This window comes from Struthio camelus, chromosome 6, assembly GCF_040807025.1.
Source record: "Struthio camelus isolate bStrCam1 chromosome 6, bStrCam1.hap1, whole genome shotgun sequence".
NCBI lineage: Eukaryota > Metazoa > Chordata > Aves > Struthioniformes > Struthionidae > Struthio > Struthio camelus.
The window spans coordinates 1,488,154-1,503,288 of record NC_090947.1 but is presented as its reverse complement, the minus strand read 5'-3'; the positions used below and the strand labels follow the sequence as shown (position 1 = coordinate 1,503,288).

The 15,135-nt window shown below is 65.8% G+C and overlaps 1 protein-coding gene and 1 long non-coding RNA gene across 3 annotated transcripts; both read left to right on the top strand.

The window, feature by feature from the left end:
* Window positions 1-3,634: 3,634 nt before the first annotated feature.
* On the top strand, window positions 3,635-4,699 carry LOC138067698 (uncharacterized). The gene is made up of 3 exons (XR_011142079.1): window positions 3,635-3,765; window positions 3,890-3,949; window positions 4,274-4,699. It is a non-coding gene; the product is annotated as an uncharacterized lncRNA (long non-coding RNA).
* Window positions 4,700-9,139: 4,440 nt separating this feature from the next.
* Window positions 9,140-13,823, top strand: LOC138067697 (maestro heat-like repeat family member 5). 2 transcript variants are annotated; one of them, XM_068949581.1, is made up of 6 exons: window positions 9,140-9,516; window positions 9,763-9,877; window positions 10,871-11,047; window positions 11,837-11,992; window positions 12,402-12,503; window positions 13,398-13,823. In XM_068949581.1, the coding sequence occupies exons 1-6, from the start codon at window positions 9,395-9,397 to the stop codon at window positions 13,467-13,469; spliced, it is 744 nt and encodes a 247-aa protein (XP_068805682.1). In that variant the 5' UTR covers window positions 9,140-9,394; the 3' UTR covers window positions 13,470-13,823. The 2 variants fall into 2 exon arrangements, 1 of the variants encoding a protein (XP_068805682.1); XR_011142078.1 differs by lacking the exons at window positions 9,140-9,516; window positions 9,763-9,877; window positions 10,871-11,047; window positions 11,837-11,992; window positions 12,402-12,503 and adding exons at window positions 12,759-12,889; window positions 13,014-13,073.
* Window positions 13,824-15,135: the final 1,312 nt, after the last annotated feature.

Here is a 15,135-nt window from a genome sequence, read left to right as displayed (position 1 = left end):
TCCATGAGATGCTGCAGCAGCCCAGCTGCCAGCACGTGCTGGAGGCGTTCTTCCCGCAGCTCTTCCTGGCGCTGCTCTTCCAGCTTTCCTTCTGCGCAGAGCTGACGCCGGAGGAGGCTGAGATGTGCTGGGGAGAACAGCAAGGGGAAGAGTCTGCTCCCGGCAGCCCCGTGAGGTGCTCCATCCCACGCCTGCTGTGTGTGCTGTGGAGGTGGCGGCAGGGCCAGGGGTGCCAGGGTGACGTGGCCTTTGCTGTGCACGCAGGTTGGCAGTGCAGACCATGAAAGCACTGCTGTGCCGTGCCGGCTACGAGAGTCAGGTGCTGGCCATGGCGAGGAAGGGTGGCTGGGACACACTCCTCAGCGCGCAGACCTACCACGCGGGAGTGGCTTTGCTGGCCAGGTGAGAAGCCCCTTGTCCCTGCTCTGCCCCAGCATTTCTCCCTTGCACGCAGGCTGCCCCGCAGAGCCCCACGGGGCTGCAGCTTGAGGCCTTGTGAGGGAGGGCTGGCCGAGTAGAGCAGCCCAGGGAGGTGCCGCTCCATGGCTGCGGGGCTCCACGAGCCCTGCCTAGAGGGATGGGGAGTGCCATCACAGAAGAGCTTGGCCTGGCTGCTCAGAAGTGACAGGGCCTTCTTGCCTCTGCCAGAGAGATGAGGAAGAGCCCAAGAGAGCTGCGTCTCGTCCTCTTCCAACGGCTGACAGCGCTGCTGAAACGTGGAGAGGCCTGCTGGGAGATGCCTGCCATGGCTTTCCTGGTGGAGGTGAGCCTGATGGCAGGCGGTGCCTCTCGGGGCTGGAGAGGAGTGGAGGAGCAGGCGAGGGCTGTGCGCGGTGCGGCCTGAGGCCCAGGGCAGGGAGTGGGGCACCAGGGGCTGTCGGCACTGACGGCTGCCTTTGGGCCGGGCCTGGTGCCCTGGCCCGGAGCTGCTGGTGGGATCGGGCGCTGGCTGAGGCCGGGAGTCCTGCCGACCTCACCACTTTCTCTGTGCTGTGCTTCAGCTGCTGGCCTGCAGTGACCTTTGCGCAGAGGAGGCCGACTTGCCGATTCTCTTCTGGAGATATCTGCGGGGTCACTGGCGGGTGATGCACAGGCTGGCGCTCAGAGGCCTCGTGCTGCTGTGCAAGAGACAGGAGATGGTGAGCAGGGGCCAGCCGGGTGCCGGTGCACAGGCAGCGAGGGGCTGGGCGGTGGGGTGCTGGGCAACAGGGTAGCTTGGACTGTGCTGGGCCTCAGGAGCTGTGGGAGCTGCTGCCCTGTTGGAGGCTGAGCGCAGGGCCAGGCTGATGCCGCAGGCAGCTTCTGGGCCGCGAGGCTGCAGCCCCCACCACGCAGGGGCCACCGCGGGCCGAGTGCCGCCTTGGGGTGCTGCGCTGCGCCGCAGCCTCTGTGCACAAGCCGGGGGTGTCGGCAGGGCCTTGGCAATGGGGCCGTGAGCCCTGCCGGGAAAGGTGCCTGCTAGGGCTGGCACGGCTCGTGGCCCGGGCAGCTTTGCAGGCAGTGTGGGTTACTAAGCCCGCTGCCCGTTGAAGAGTGACGGAGAAGAGGAGCCGGCGGTGCCCTCTCCTGCCTCGCTCTGCCCCAGCCCGTCCAGGCCCGTGGCTGTGCTGGTAAAGGCTGCCAGGCCGCAGGTTGCTGCAGTCATTGCCATGGCCGCTTGTGGAAAGGCAGGGGGGAAGCTGGTGTGTGAGCAGGTGAGCCTTTTTGCCAGGGCAGTGGGTTCTTTCTTCAGGCACCGAGGTTGTGTTTCCCCCAGGCCAGAAGAATGCAGTGCCTGTGGCCCCTGCTGGTGGGGCACCTGCAGGACGCGGACAGAGACATCAGCGCCAAGGCCCTGCTGGTGCTCAGCAATGTGGTCCACGTCATGGAGAAGCAGGTGGTGGCCCACCTTGCTCCGCTGCTGGCCGACAAGCTGCTGCCTCTCTTTGATGAGGTTAGGCTGGGGGCAGAGGCGGGGGCCCTGTTGGCGTGTCGGTGAGGCTGTGTGCGGGCTGCGGGCTGTGGTGTGTTGCCGTGTGGGTGTGCCTGCGGCGTGGGAATTTGTGCTTGCCAGCAGGGGCCCTGGGTGCTGCCAGGAACGTTTTTGCCCGGGGGCTCTTGGGGTCATTGCGCTGTGCTGCCCGTGGTGCGCTGGGCTGCAGGACTGCCTTGAAGCAGCCCCTTGTCTACCCTCAGCTGCTCGGTACTGTGCACAAAGCCCCTGCAGCCATGCCCCGGGGCTGCCTCCTCCTGCCGGCCTCTAGAGCTGGCAGCACAGCTCGAGCCCCTGGGCGATGAAGACAGGCTCGCCAGGAGGGCCAGGCAGGCCGAGCTGAGGGAAGCCTGAAGTCCCGCTGCTGCCCATGCCTGCACACAGGCCCTCAGTAACGCCAACGTCCCCACAGCCCCAGCAGCCACTGTGGGGGGGGGCCATCCTGGAGCAGCTCTGTTGGGCCTTGGCCAGGGGTGACGGGGGCAGTGTGGCCAGGGCGAGAGGAGCCCTTCCAGGCGCAGACTTCTCCGCCAGCTCCGCTCTCCCTGGCCGCAGCACGGTACAGAAGCGCGCTGCATTGCCCTGCCTGGGCCGGGGGCCATTTTGCAGTGGGTGCAGACGAGGCCCACAGCCCCTTGGTGCGCAGGGAGGGTCCGAAACCTTCATCTCGCCACCAGCCCCACTGACCCCTGTGCTGACTGTGGGCTTGGAGCAGGCAGTGCTGAGGTGGCCCCTCTCCCTTCCCGCCAGGAGCTGGACTGCGTGCGAGAGCTCTCCATCCGCCTCTTCCAAGAGGTGATGGAGGCTGTAGTGGGCACCAAAACACAGGCCCTGAAGAAGCAAGTGCACAGGAGCCTGCTGCCGCTGCTCTTCCACTGGCATGACGAGATCCCCCGCGTGGCCCAGGTATGGCTGTGTAACGGGACGGCTCGTTGGAGGAGGGCGATGCGGACGCCCTGTGAGTGGGCGTGAGCATGAGGAGCAAGGGCTGCTGGCAGTGGGAGCCTTTGAAGGTGGGTGAGCTGGAGGCGCCAGGTGCTGAGGGTGCAGAGCGCCCCCTTGCTGTTTGCACCAGGCCCAGCAGTGCCTTCGTCTTCGTGCCATGCCTCCACCTGCAGCACCATACACCTGCGGGGGTGGTTGCCCCACCTGTCTGCCCGGGGCCCGGGACATGCTGGCAGAGGCAGTTGCCAGCTGCTCCCTCTTGCCATTGTGGGCGAGGAAAGGCCCCGAGGAGGCCTTGCCAAGAGGAGGGCCGCGGTGGGGGTTGTGCGCTGGGCTGCGGTGGCATCAGCGGGTCTGTGCTGCTGTGCAGGCCTCTCAGGAAGCCCTGCTTGGTGCTGCCAAGTTGCTGAGGTGGGAGCAGCTGAGGCAGCTGGCTGAGACAGCGCAGAGCTGCAGTGCCTGGTAAGGATGGCCCCAAAGCCCCCAGAGGCAGCCTGGGCAAGGCCTGTGCATGGCCAGTGTGTGGGACAGGCAGCCGCGTGCCTCGCCGCGGCTGGTGCCCAGAGGTGCCAGCCTGGAGCAGCACTCCCGCTGCCCTTGTCCAGCACACTGCCCCAACGGGCTCTTCTCTAGGTTGCTGTGCCCTTGCTGAGCCCTGGGATGCTAAAGCGAGTGGTGGGTGGAGGGAGTGGCTGGCTGGGTGGGGAGGGTGTGCGCCCAGCCTGTGGCCTTGTGCTCTGCCCAGCTGGCGAGGGGCAGGAGAAGATCGGAAGAATACCTGCGCCAGAGCCTGCCGTACTTGGAGAGCCCGCAGGAGTGCTTGCGAGAGATGGCTGTGCGGTTCCTTGGTGAGCTCCAAGCCCTGCGGCCCCTCTCTGCACTGGGGCAGCTTAGCGCTAGCCCTGGGGGAGGGGTTTTGTGCTGGCGGTGGTGTGGGGAGCAGGATTGGTGAGGGGCTGTGCGTGTGCCTAGGGCTCGTCGGGCAGAGCATGAGGGGCCAGAGCAAGAAGAAGGTGGAGGACATCTGCGAGGGTGAGTGAGGGCAGCAGGGTGTGAGGCAGGGCTGGCGGCGAGGAAGACAGAGGCTGGGCAGCGAGCTGCAATGCCTGGCGCAGGCCAGGAGGGCTCTGCTGCTCCCCGTGCGGCTCAGAGGTGGTGCGCGTAGAGTCGCGAGAAGCTTTCAGGGGCCTTTGGGACATTCCTGGCCAGCAAGTCCCAGCTGATGCATGTGTCCCTTCTGCTGCCTCCTGTCTGTGGGAAGAGGTGGGTGGGACAGGCCATGTCATCGCCAGGAAGGGCTGCCTGGGCTCTGTGCAGATATGGGGGCTTGATCTCTGCTCTGGCTCTTTCTCTCAGCGCTTCAAGGCTTGGAGGAGGACGTCAGCCCGTCCATCTGTTCCCTGGCCACGCAAACCATCCTGCTGCTGAGAGCTCCAGGGAAGACGTCTGCGCCTGGAGGCGGCCACGAAGGCCTGTGCTGGCGGCTGAGGAGAGTGTGGCAGAGGTGGCCCTGGCCCCTGCGAGGTGGCTGCGTTTGCTGCGGGAGCTCGACCGCCTCCTGATGCCGGGCTGCTCTGCCCGCAGGGACGAGCGGAGTGTGCGAGGAAGTCGGGGGCGTTGCTGGCCTCTCTCCCTGCCCGCAGGACAGCTGCAGCCCTCAGGCCCAGCCCGTGCCAGGCTTGTGCTGCCAGCCCACCCTCTGCTGCCTTTTCCCCCAAGAAGCAGCCCTCTCTCTTCACCCCGTGCCAGTGTCTTTTCTTGGTGCCAACGAATGGGTGGAAAACCCAGGAATGACCGCGATTCCTTCGCGGCCACCCTTGGAGGGGGGTAGGGCATGTACTCTCTCCAGCAGTCTGCGGCAGCCACAACATCCCCCCCCGCCCTCTTCCAGCCGTCAGAGAAGCAGCCCGTTTTCCCTGACAAAAGGGTCAGGCCTGGATGGGAGAGCGCAGTGGTGGTGACAAGATTCTGCCTTGGGAGGCAATCAGCCCCTCCGCATGATTCGGGACACCGAGGTGGCCCCTCGCCGGCAAGTCTCCTGAGCCAGAAGGCAAGGCTGCAGCCATTGCTCTGCCCTGCAGCCTGCCCTCCCACCACCGGAGATGAGGAAGCGCTGGGCTGCCCTTTGCGCACCAAAGGCTGGGAGCGCCTGTGGCCACGGGCCGGCACCACGGGATTTGCCCATGCCGCCACCAGGCCATCAGAGGCCAGAGCTCTGCCCAGGCACTGGGGGTTCCAGCCCCTCCACAGTGGGAGCTCTTCAGGCACCGGCACTGCCAAAGCCAGCTGCAGGAACATCTTCTCAATGGGCATGACTCTGTGGCGGGAGGGTGTCCAGAGGCTGGAGGCACACTGTGCCCAGTGGTGCCCAGGGACGGGCTGTGAGGCAACGGGCAAAAAGGGAGGGAGGTCTTGTTGGAGGGATGGGGAACAAGGCCATTAGGGTATTAGTCAGTCTTTCACAGGCAGTTAACAAAACAAGGCCCTGAAGGAAGGAGCAAGACAACACTCTAAGGCAACCAGCTAAGCAAGTACCCACATAAAGCTGACGAGAACAAAACCAGCTGATAAACAGGAGAGAACTACTTGAAGGACGGGTGAACTATCCGAATGAGCATAAGGAAAAACCCACCTACAAGCAGGGAAGCCCCCCTGCTGGTCAAAGCCCCTTCCCCCTAGAGCATGCGTAGTAGAAAAAGAGGATACTGTGACTCGGAACGAAGAGGAGCCCTGACAGAACCAATGGCAACACGGATGCCTTAATGTAGTTGGAAACGGGACTGAGAACTGTTGCTTAGACTGTCTAAAGTGTCAGCTGTGTAGTGATCAGGCGTGCTAGCTCTGTGGACTTGCCACCTAGCACCCACGTGTGCGCAGAAATGAAGGAAAGAAACGTGGCGACTGTGTGTGTTTGGGGGCTCCTTGCAGAGCGGGTGAAAGAGGCCTTCTTTGGGACAACAAACAGTGTGAGCCTCCAGGTGGTTGTGCCCTGTGTGTCCGAAGTGGAGGTCCCGGAAGGGATCCCTTGTTGCTTGCTGGAGGCCCGGGGATGCCGGGAGCTTGCGCAAGGCCCCCATGAGCGAGGTGGTGGGTGGGTAGGTTGGGGGGGGTGGTTGTTGGCCCTGTGCGATGGGTGCAGGCGGCTGGTGCTGCAGAGGCAGCAGCTGCAGCATGCTCTGCCCAGGGCAACGGCCAGCAGGCTGAAGGAAGCAGGAGCACAGGCACAAGGACGAGAGAGCAGAGAAGAAATGCAAGGTGTGGAAGAGAGCGAGGGGCTTTTCTCTGCCTGGCCACGCAAGCCCAGGTGCAGCGTGGCTCCGGGGGTGCCGGCAGATGAAAGGGGCTGCTGCGAGCGCTGCTGCCTGGGTGCTTAGGGAGGAGGCTGCTCTGGGAGAGGGGAGCGCGATCCCAGGGTCCAGTCCAACGTCTATGGCGCAGGAAGCCTTGGCAGGACCCGAAGGGTCACGTGCCTCCTGCCAGGCCTTGTTGTGCCGCCAGGAGGCAGGCCTTGGTGTGGGCCTTGGAGGGGGAAGCGGAGACCTGCTGAGGGGCTGCGCTGAAATCTGCTGGGAGGAGAACCCACAGGTCCTGCTGCAGGTGTCCTTAGCGCAAGCTGGAGCAGTGCAGCGAGGCTTGAGTTGGTGGAGAAGAGGCCAACTGCAGCCAGGCAGGCCTGAGCCCCTGGCATGGCTCTTGCAGGAGCTGGGCCAAACCCCCTCCGCTGCCCTGGCGCCAGGCTGCTGGGATGGGTGCAGCTGTGGTAGCTGCTGCAAGGTGCTCTGCTGTCTGGAGGCCAACCCTGCCTTGATGAGAGAGTACGGGGGCACCTGTGCCACGGGCACCCGCAGGAGGGCCGGCACCCGAGAGCAGAGAAGCAGAGGAAGGTGGTGGGCACCGCCTTGGCCGTTGTGGAAGCTGCTGGTGAGCGCAGGCCTCCGTGCTTGGCCTGCTGCCCGCAGGGAGCAGCAGGGGAGCGCAAAGTGCTTGGGCCAAGGCTGCTTCAGGAGGACCGAACAGCACTGTAGGCAGCGCAAAGGCAGGAGTGCCCTGTGCCCCGCAGGCTTGTGGCTTTGGCAAGTGCAAGCGGCAGCCGTGAGGCGGAGGTTGGGGTTGGGTGGTGGGGGAGTGAGATTTTGCTCTGGCCGCCTCGCAGGATGACAGGGTGGTTGCGGTGGTTGGGAAGGAGTCCTTGCCAGCGGTGCCAGGGGTGTCGCGGCGGGGCGTTGGTTGGGGTGGCTGAGGACGGGGCCGGGAGCAGCGGTGGCGGGGACGAGAGGAGGGTGGGAGCGGCTGTGAGGGCCCCAGGAGCCATGGGGGCCCGGGGCAGCCCGAGGGCAAAGAGAGGTGTGGCAGGGGGCGAGCCGGCCCGGCGCCCCGCGAGGGCACCCGGCCTGCCCCTGCCCGGGCCGGGGCCCGCCCGCCCCAGGGTGACAGTGGGGGCCCTTTGTGACTGCGCTCCTGGGACAGCCCGGGGCCTTGCCAGGCGTCGGCGCGGCCTCGGCCCCGCAGTGTCCGGTCGGACGGCCGCGGGACAGGGCGAGAGCGCGCGGGGCTGGCCGAGGAGCCCCCTGAGCGCAGCCAGGTCTTTCCCCGCCGCCCCCGGGCAGCCTCTGCCGCCTTGCCCACCATGGCGCAGAGACCCCCCCGCCGCCCCAGGCTGGCCTGGACGGAGGAGGAGGAGGAGGACGCGGCCCTTGCTGAGGGCAGCCGCCAGCTGGAGCCCCACCAGGTCTGCACGCCCCAGGCGCCGCCCAGGCGGGCGTGCGGGGCCCCGCTGGCGGTGACCTCTCTAGCTCGGCTGCCCTCCTTTCTCCCCTAGATGTTGGGGACGTCCCGGCAGCCCGCTGAGAGGGCCCACAGCATCCTCCTAGCCATCGAGGCCATGAGCTCCCGCAGCACCGAGGAGGCGCACACAGCTGCTCGCGTGCTGCAGGCGCTTGTGGCGGACGCTGCCTGCCTTGTGGAGCATGTAAGTAGCCTGTGGGTGGCGTGGCCGGGGCTCGAGGCCTCCGGGGGCTTGTTCTTGCCCTGAGTCCAGGCCTGCCAGGCCCGCCAGCCCCTCTCAGGCCAGCACAGAGCAAGGGGGGCAAGGGCAGCCGTTGTCGGGGGCAGCTGGGCCAACGGCTGCCCTCTGGCAGCAGCCCCACTCTGAGCCGTGTGCCCTCCAGGTGCCCCCGGTGGTGAGGGGCATGTGGAGCAGCGTGCTGGCCGTCACAGAGGCGTCTGCGCGGCGCAGCCTGGAGCGGGCTCTTCTGCTGCTGGCCTGTGCATGCCCAGAGGAGGTGGTCGTGAGCCTGTTGCGCTGTTCCCCCTCGTGCGACAGGTAGGGGCCCGCTTGCCTTGAGAGCTGGGGGGCCGGCAGCCTGCAGAGCTCGTGCCCTGCGGGCTGCGGGGCAGGTGGCGATTGTCCGGCCTCTCGTGAGGGGCTGGGCCCTGCTGTTGTCCCCGTGTGCCAGCCGCGGCGCGTCAGGCCGGGCTGCAGCAGCGCGAGCCGAGCAAGCGTGCCTGCCTTCCGCCCCAGAGCCTGGCCGCCTTGCCGCCTGCGTGCCCCACAAGGGACTGGAGCTTGGCCATGGGCTGCGGGGTGGGGCAGAGCGCGCAGGGTGCTGCGGGCAAGGGGCAGTGGGCAGAGGCAGGGCTGGCGGCCCGCCCAGGCCCTCTGCGGCTGCCCAGGCCACAGCTGCCGCTGCGGCACCCGCTGAGCGAGCGCTGTGGGCCTGCAGCGCTGCCGCAGCCATGTGGAGGATGCTGCTGTCAAAGTGCGGAGCTGCCGAGAGGGTGCTGCAGGAGCTGCTCAGTGTCCTGCAGGATTGGCCCGTGGACGAGGCGTGCACGTTGGATGGGGACGACAGAGTCATCGTTTCCGTGGCCGTGAGTTTGTGGACGTAGCCTCGCTCTCCCCTAGAGCTGCCCTGGCCTTGCCCACGCAGCAAGAAGCCGTGACCTCCCGCCGGGCGCACAGCCACGGCGCGGCAGGGCTACGGCTGGCAGGGCTTGTTGTGGCCATGGCCCAAAGAGGAGCTGAGGCCAGAGAGCTTCGGTGCCTTTGCTCTGGCCACTCAGGCACGGCAGGCACTCCTGCTTGTCCCGAGGCTCAGGGCAGTGCGTGAGCCTCACCGCCAAGCTCGGGCAGCGCAACAGGCACATCTCAGCAGCGACAGCTGTCTCGGGGCTTCTTCTGCAGGCAACCAGAGTGCTCCATGAGATGCTGCAGCAGCCCAGCTGCCAGCACGTGCTGGAGGCGTTCTTCCCGCAGCTCTTCCTGGCGCTGCTCTTCCAGCTTTCCTTCTGCGCAGAGCTGACGCCGGAGGAGGCTGAGATGTGCTGGGGAGAACAGCAAGGGGAAGAGTCTGCTCCCGGCAGCCCCGTGAGGTGCTCCATCCCACGCCTGCTGTGTGTGCTGTGGAGGTGGCGGCAGGGCCAGGGGTGCCAGGGTGACGTGGCCTTTGCTGTGCACGCAGGTTGGCAGTGCAGACCATGAAAGCACTGCTGTGCCGTGCCGGCTACGAGAGTCAGGTGCTGGCCATGGCGAGGAAGGGTGGCTGGGACACACTCCTCAGCGCGCAGACCTACCACGCGGGAGTGGCTTTGCTGGCCAGGTGAGAAGCCCCTTGTCCCTGCTCTGCCCCAGCATTTCTCCCTTGCACACAGGCTGCCCCGCAGAGCCCCACGGGGCTGCAGCTTGAGGCCTTGTGAGGGAGGGCTGGCCGAGTAGAGCAGCCCAGGGAGGTGCCGCTCCATGGCTGCGGGGCTCCACGAGCCCTGCCTAGAGGGATGGGGAGTGCCATCACAGAAGAGCTTGGCCTGGCTGCTCAGAAGTGACAGGGCCTTCTTGCCTCTGCCAGAGAGATGAGGAAGAGCCCAAGAGAGCTGCGTCTCGTCCTCTTCCAACGGCTGACAGCGCTGCTGAAACGTGGAGAGGCCTGCTGGGAGATGCCTGCCATGGCTTTCCTGGTGGAGGTGAGCCTGATGGCAGGCGGTGCCTCTCGGGGCTGGAGAGGAGTGGAGGAGCAGGCGAGGGCTGTGCGCGGTGCGGCCTGAGGCCCAGGGCAGGGAGTGGGGCACCAGGGGCTGTCGGCACTGACGGCTGCCTTTGGGCCGGGCCTGGTGCCCTGGCCCGGAGCTGCTGGTGGGATCGGGCGCTGGCTGAGGCCGGGAGTCCTGCCGACCTCACCACTTTCTCTGTGCTGTGCTTCAGCTGCTGGCCTGCAGTGACCTTTGCGCAGAGGAGGCCGACTTGCCGATTCTCTTCTGGAGATATCTGCGGGGTCACTGGCGGGTGATGCACAGGCTGGCGCTCAGAGGCCTCGTGCTGCTGTGCAAGAGACAGGAGATGGTGAGCAGGGGCCAGCCGGGTGCCGGTGCACAGGCAGCGAGGGGCTGGGCGGTGGGGTGCTGGGCAACAGGGTAGCTTGGACTGTGCTGGGCCTCAGGAGCTGTGGGAGCTGCTGCCCTGTTGGAGGCTGAGCGCAGGGCCAGGCTGATGCCGCAGGCAGCTTCTGGGCCGCGAGGCTGCAGCCCCCACCACGCAGGGGCCACCGCGGGCCGAGTGCCGCCTTGGGGTGCTGCGCTGCGCCGCAGCCTCTGTGCACAAGCCGGGGGTGTCAGCAGGGCCTTGGCAATGGGGCCGTGAGCCCTGCCGGGAAAGGCGCCTGCTAGGGCTGGCACGGCTCGTGGCCCGGGCAGCTTTGCAGGCAGTGTGGGTTACTAAGCCCGCTGCCCGTTGAAGAGTGACGGAGAAGAGGAGCCGGCGGTGCCCTCTCCTGCCTCGCTCTGCCCCAGCCCGTCCAGGCCCGTGGCTGTGCCGGTAAAGGCTGCCAGGCCGCAGGTTGCTGCAGTCATTGCCATGGCCGCTTGTGGAAAGGCAGGGGGGAAGCTGGTGTGTGAGCAGGTGAGCCTTTTTGCCAGGGCAGTGGGTTCTTTCTTCAGGCACCGAGGTTGTGTTTCCCCCAGGCCAGAAGAATGCAGTGCCTGTGGCCCCTGCTGGTGGGGCACCTGCAGGACGCGGACAGAGACATCAGCGCCAAGGCCCTGCTGGTGCTCAGCAATGTGGTCCACGTCATGGAGAAGCAGGTGGTGGCCCACCTTGCTCCGCTGCTGGCCGACAAGCTGCTGCCTCTCTTTGATGAGGTTAGGCTGGGGGCAGAGGCGGGGGCCCTGTTGGCGTGTCGGTGAGGCTGTGTGCGGGCTGCGGGCTGTGGTGTGTTGCCGTGTGGGTGTGCCTGCGGCGTGGGAATTTGTGCTTGCCAGCAGGGGCCCTGGGTGCTGCCAGGAACGTTTTTGCCCGGGGGCTCTTGGGGTCATTGCGCTGTGCTGCCCGTGGTGCGCTGGGCTGCAGGACTGCCTTGAAGCAGCCCCTTGTCTACCCTCAGCTGCTCGGTACTGTGCACAAAGCCCCTGCAGCCGTGCCCCGGGGCTGCCTCCTCCTGCCGGCCTCTAGAGCTGGCAGCACAGCTCGAGCCCCTGGGCGATGAAGACAGGCTCGCCAGGAGGGCCAGGCAGGCTGAGCTGAGGGAAGCCTGAAGTCCTGCTGCTGCCCATGCCTGCACACAGGCCCTCAGTAACGCCAACGTCCCCACAGCCCCAGCAGCCACTGTGGGGGGGGGCCATCCTGGAGCAGCTCTGTTGGGCCTTTGCCAGGGGTGACAGGGCCAGTGTGGCCAGGGCGAGAGGAGCCCTTCCAGGCGCAGACTTCTCCGCCAGCTCCACTCTCCCTGGCCGCAGCACGGTACAGAAGCGCGCTGCATTGCCCTGCCTGGGCCGGGGGCCATTTTGCAGTGGGTGCAGACGAGGCCCACAGCCCCTTGGTGCGCAGGGAGGGTCCGAAACCTTCATCTCGCCACCAGCCCCACTGACCCCTGTGCTGACTGTGGGCTTGGAGCAGGCAGTGCTGAGGTGGCCCCTCTCCCTTCCCGCCAGGAGCTGGACTGCGTGCGAGAGCTCTCCATCCGCCTCTTCCAAGAGGTGATGGAGGCTGTAGTGGGCACCAAAACACAGGCCCTGAAGAAGCAAGTGCACAGGAGCCTGCTGCCGCTGCTCTTCCACTGGCATGACGAGATCCCCCGCGTGGCCCAGGTATGGCTGTGTAACGGGATGGCTCGTTGGAGGAGGGCGATGCGGACGCCCTGTGAGTGGGCGTGAGCATGAGGAGCAAGGGCTGCTGGCAGTGGGAGCCTTTGAAGGTGGGTGAGCTGGAGGCGCCAGGTGCTGAGGGTGCAGAGCGCCCCCTTGCTGTTTGCACCAGGCCCAGCAGTGCCTTCGTCTTCGTGCCATGCCTCCACCTGCAGCACCATACACCTGCGGGGGTGGTTGTCCCAGCTGTCTGCCCGGGGCCCGGAACATGCTGGCAGAGGCAGTTGCCAGCTGCTCCCTCTTGCCATTGTGGGCGAGGAAAGGCCCCGAGGAGGCCTTGCCAAGAGGAGGGCCGCGGTGGGGGTTGTGCGCTGGGCTGCGGTGGCATCAGCGGGTCTGTGCTGCTGTGCAGGCCTCTCAGGAAGCCCTGCTTGGTGCTGCCAAGTTGCTGAGGTGGGAGCAGCTGAGGCAGCTGGCTGAGACAGCGCAGAGCTGCAGGATCGGCGAGTGCCTGGTAAGGATGGCCCCAAAGCCCCCAGAGGCAGCCTGGGCAAGGCCTGTGCATGGCCAGTGTGTGGGACAGGCAGCCGTGTGCCTCGCCGCGGCTGGTGCCCAGAGGTGCCAGCCTGGAGCAGCACTCCCGCTGCCCTTGTCCAGCACACTGCCCCAACGGGCTCTTCTCTAGGTTGCTGTGCCCTTGCTGAGCCCTGGGATGCTAAAGCGAGTGGTGGGTGGAGGGAGTGGCTGGCTGGGTGGGGAGGGTGTGCGCCCAGCCTGTGGCCTTGTGCTCTGCCCAGCTGGCGAGGGGCAGGAGAAGATCGGAAGAATACCTGCGCCAGAGCCTGCCGTACTTGGAGAGCCCGCAGGAGTGCTTGCGAGAGATGGCTGTGCGGTTCCTTGGTGAGCTCCAAGCCCTGCGGCCCCTCTCTGCACTGGGGCAGCTTAGCGCTAGCCCTGGGGGAGGGGTTTTGTGCTGGCGGTGGTGTGGGGAGCAGGATTGGTGAGGGGCTGTGCGTGTGCCTAGGGCTCGTCGGGCAGAGCATGAGGGGCCAGAGCAAGAAGAAGGTGGAGGACATCTGCGAGGGTGAGTGAGGGCAGCAGGGTGTGAGGCAGGGCTGGCGGCGAGGAAGACAGAGGCTGGGCAGTGAGCTGCAATGCCTGGCGCAGGCCAGGAGGGCTCTGCTGCTCCCCGTGCGGCTCAGAGGTGGTGCGCGTAGAGTCGCGAGAAGATATCAGGGGCCTTTGGGACATTCCTGGCCAGCAAGTCCCAGCTGATGCATGTGTCCCTTCTGCTGCCTCCTGTCTGTGGGAAGAGGTGGGTGGGACAGGCCATGTCATCGCCAGGAAGGGCTGCCTGGGCTCTGTGCAGATATGGGGGCTTGATCTCTGCTCTGGCTCTTTCTCTCAGCGCTTCAAGGCTTGGAGGAGGACGTCAGCCCGTCCATCTGTTCCCTGGCCACGCAAACCATCCTGCTGCTGAGAGCTCCAGGGAAGACGTCTGCGCCTGGAGGCGGCCACGAAGGCCTGTGCTGGCGGCTGAGGAGAGTGTGGCAGAGGTGGCCCTGGCCCCTGCGAGGTGGCTGCGTTTGCTGCGGGAGCTCGACCGCCTCCTGATGCCGGGCTGCTCTGCCCGCAGGGACGAGCGGAGTGTGCGAGGAAGTCGGGGGCGTTGCTGGCCTCTCTCCCTGCCCGCAGGACAGCTGCAGCCCTCAGGCCCAGCCCGTGCCAGGCTTGTGCTGCCAGCCCACCCTCTGCTGCCTTTTCCCCCAAGAAGCAGCCCTCTCTCTTCACCCCGTGCCAGTGTCTTTTCTTGGTGCCAACGAATGGGTGGAAAACCCAGGAATGGCCCCTTGGAGGGGGGTAGGGCATGTACTCTCTCCAGCAGTCTGCGGCAGCCACAACATCCCCTCCCGCCCTCTTCCAGCCGTCAGAGAAGCAGCCCGTTTTCCCTGACAAAAGGGTCAGGCCTGGATGGGAGAGCACAGTGGTGGTGACAAGATTCTGCCTTGGGAGGCAATCAGCCCCTCCGCGTGATTCAGGACACCGAGGTGGCCCCTCGCCGGCAAGTCTCCTGAGCCAGAAGGCAAGGCTGCAGCCATTGCTCTGCCCTGCAGCCTGCCCTCCCACCACCGGAGATGAGGAAGCGCTGGGCTGCCCTTTGCGCACCAAAGGCTGGGAGCGCCTGTGGCCACGGGCCGGCACCACGGGATTTGCCCATGCCGCCACCAGGCCATCAGAGGCCAGAGCTCTGCCCAGGCACTGGGGGTTCCAGCCCCTCCACAGTGGGAGCTCTTCAGGCACCGGCACTGCCAAAGCCAGCTGCAGGAACATCTTCTCAATGGGCATGACTCTGTGGCGGGAGGGTGTCCAGAGGCTGGAGGCACACTGTGCCCAGTGGTGCCCAGGGACAGGCTGCGAGGCAACGGGCAAAAAGGGAGGGAGGTCTTGTTGGAGGGATGGGGAACAAGGCCATTAGGGTATTAGTCAGTCTTTCACAGGCAGTTAACAAAACAAGGCCCTGAAGGAAGGAGCAAGACAACACTCTAAGGCAACCAGCTAAGCAAGTACCCACATAAAGCTGACGAGAACAAAACCAGCTGATAAACAGGAGAGAACTACTTGAAGGACGGGTGAACTATCCGAATGAGCATAAGGAAAAACCCACCTACAAGCAGGGAAGCCCCCCTGCTGGTCAAAGCCCCTTCCCCCTAGAGCATGCGTAGTAGAAAAAGAGGATACTGTGACTTGGAACGAAGAGGAGCCCTGACAGAACCAATGGCAACACGGATGCCTTAATGTAGTTGGAAACGGGACTGAGAACTGTTGCTTAGACTGTCTAAAGTGTCAGCTGTGTAGTGATCAGGCGTGCTAGCTCTGTGGACTTGCCACCTAGCACCCACGTGTGCGCAGAAATGAAGGAAAGAAACGTGGCGACTGTGTGTGTTTGGGGGCTCCTTGCAGAGCGGGTGAAAGAGGCCTTCTTTGGGACAACAAACAGTGTGAGCCTCCAGGTGGTTGTGCCCTGCGTGTCCGAAGTGGAGGTCCCGGAAGGGATCCCTTGTTGCTTGCTGGAGGCCCGGGGATGCCGGGAGCTTGCGCAAGGCCCCCGTGAGCGAGGTGGTGGGTGGGTAGGTGGGGGGGGGTGG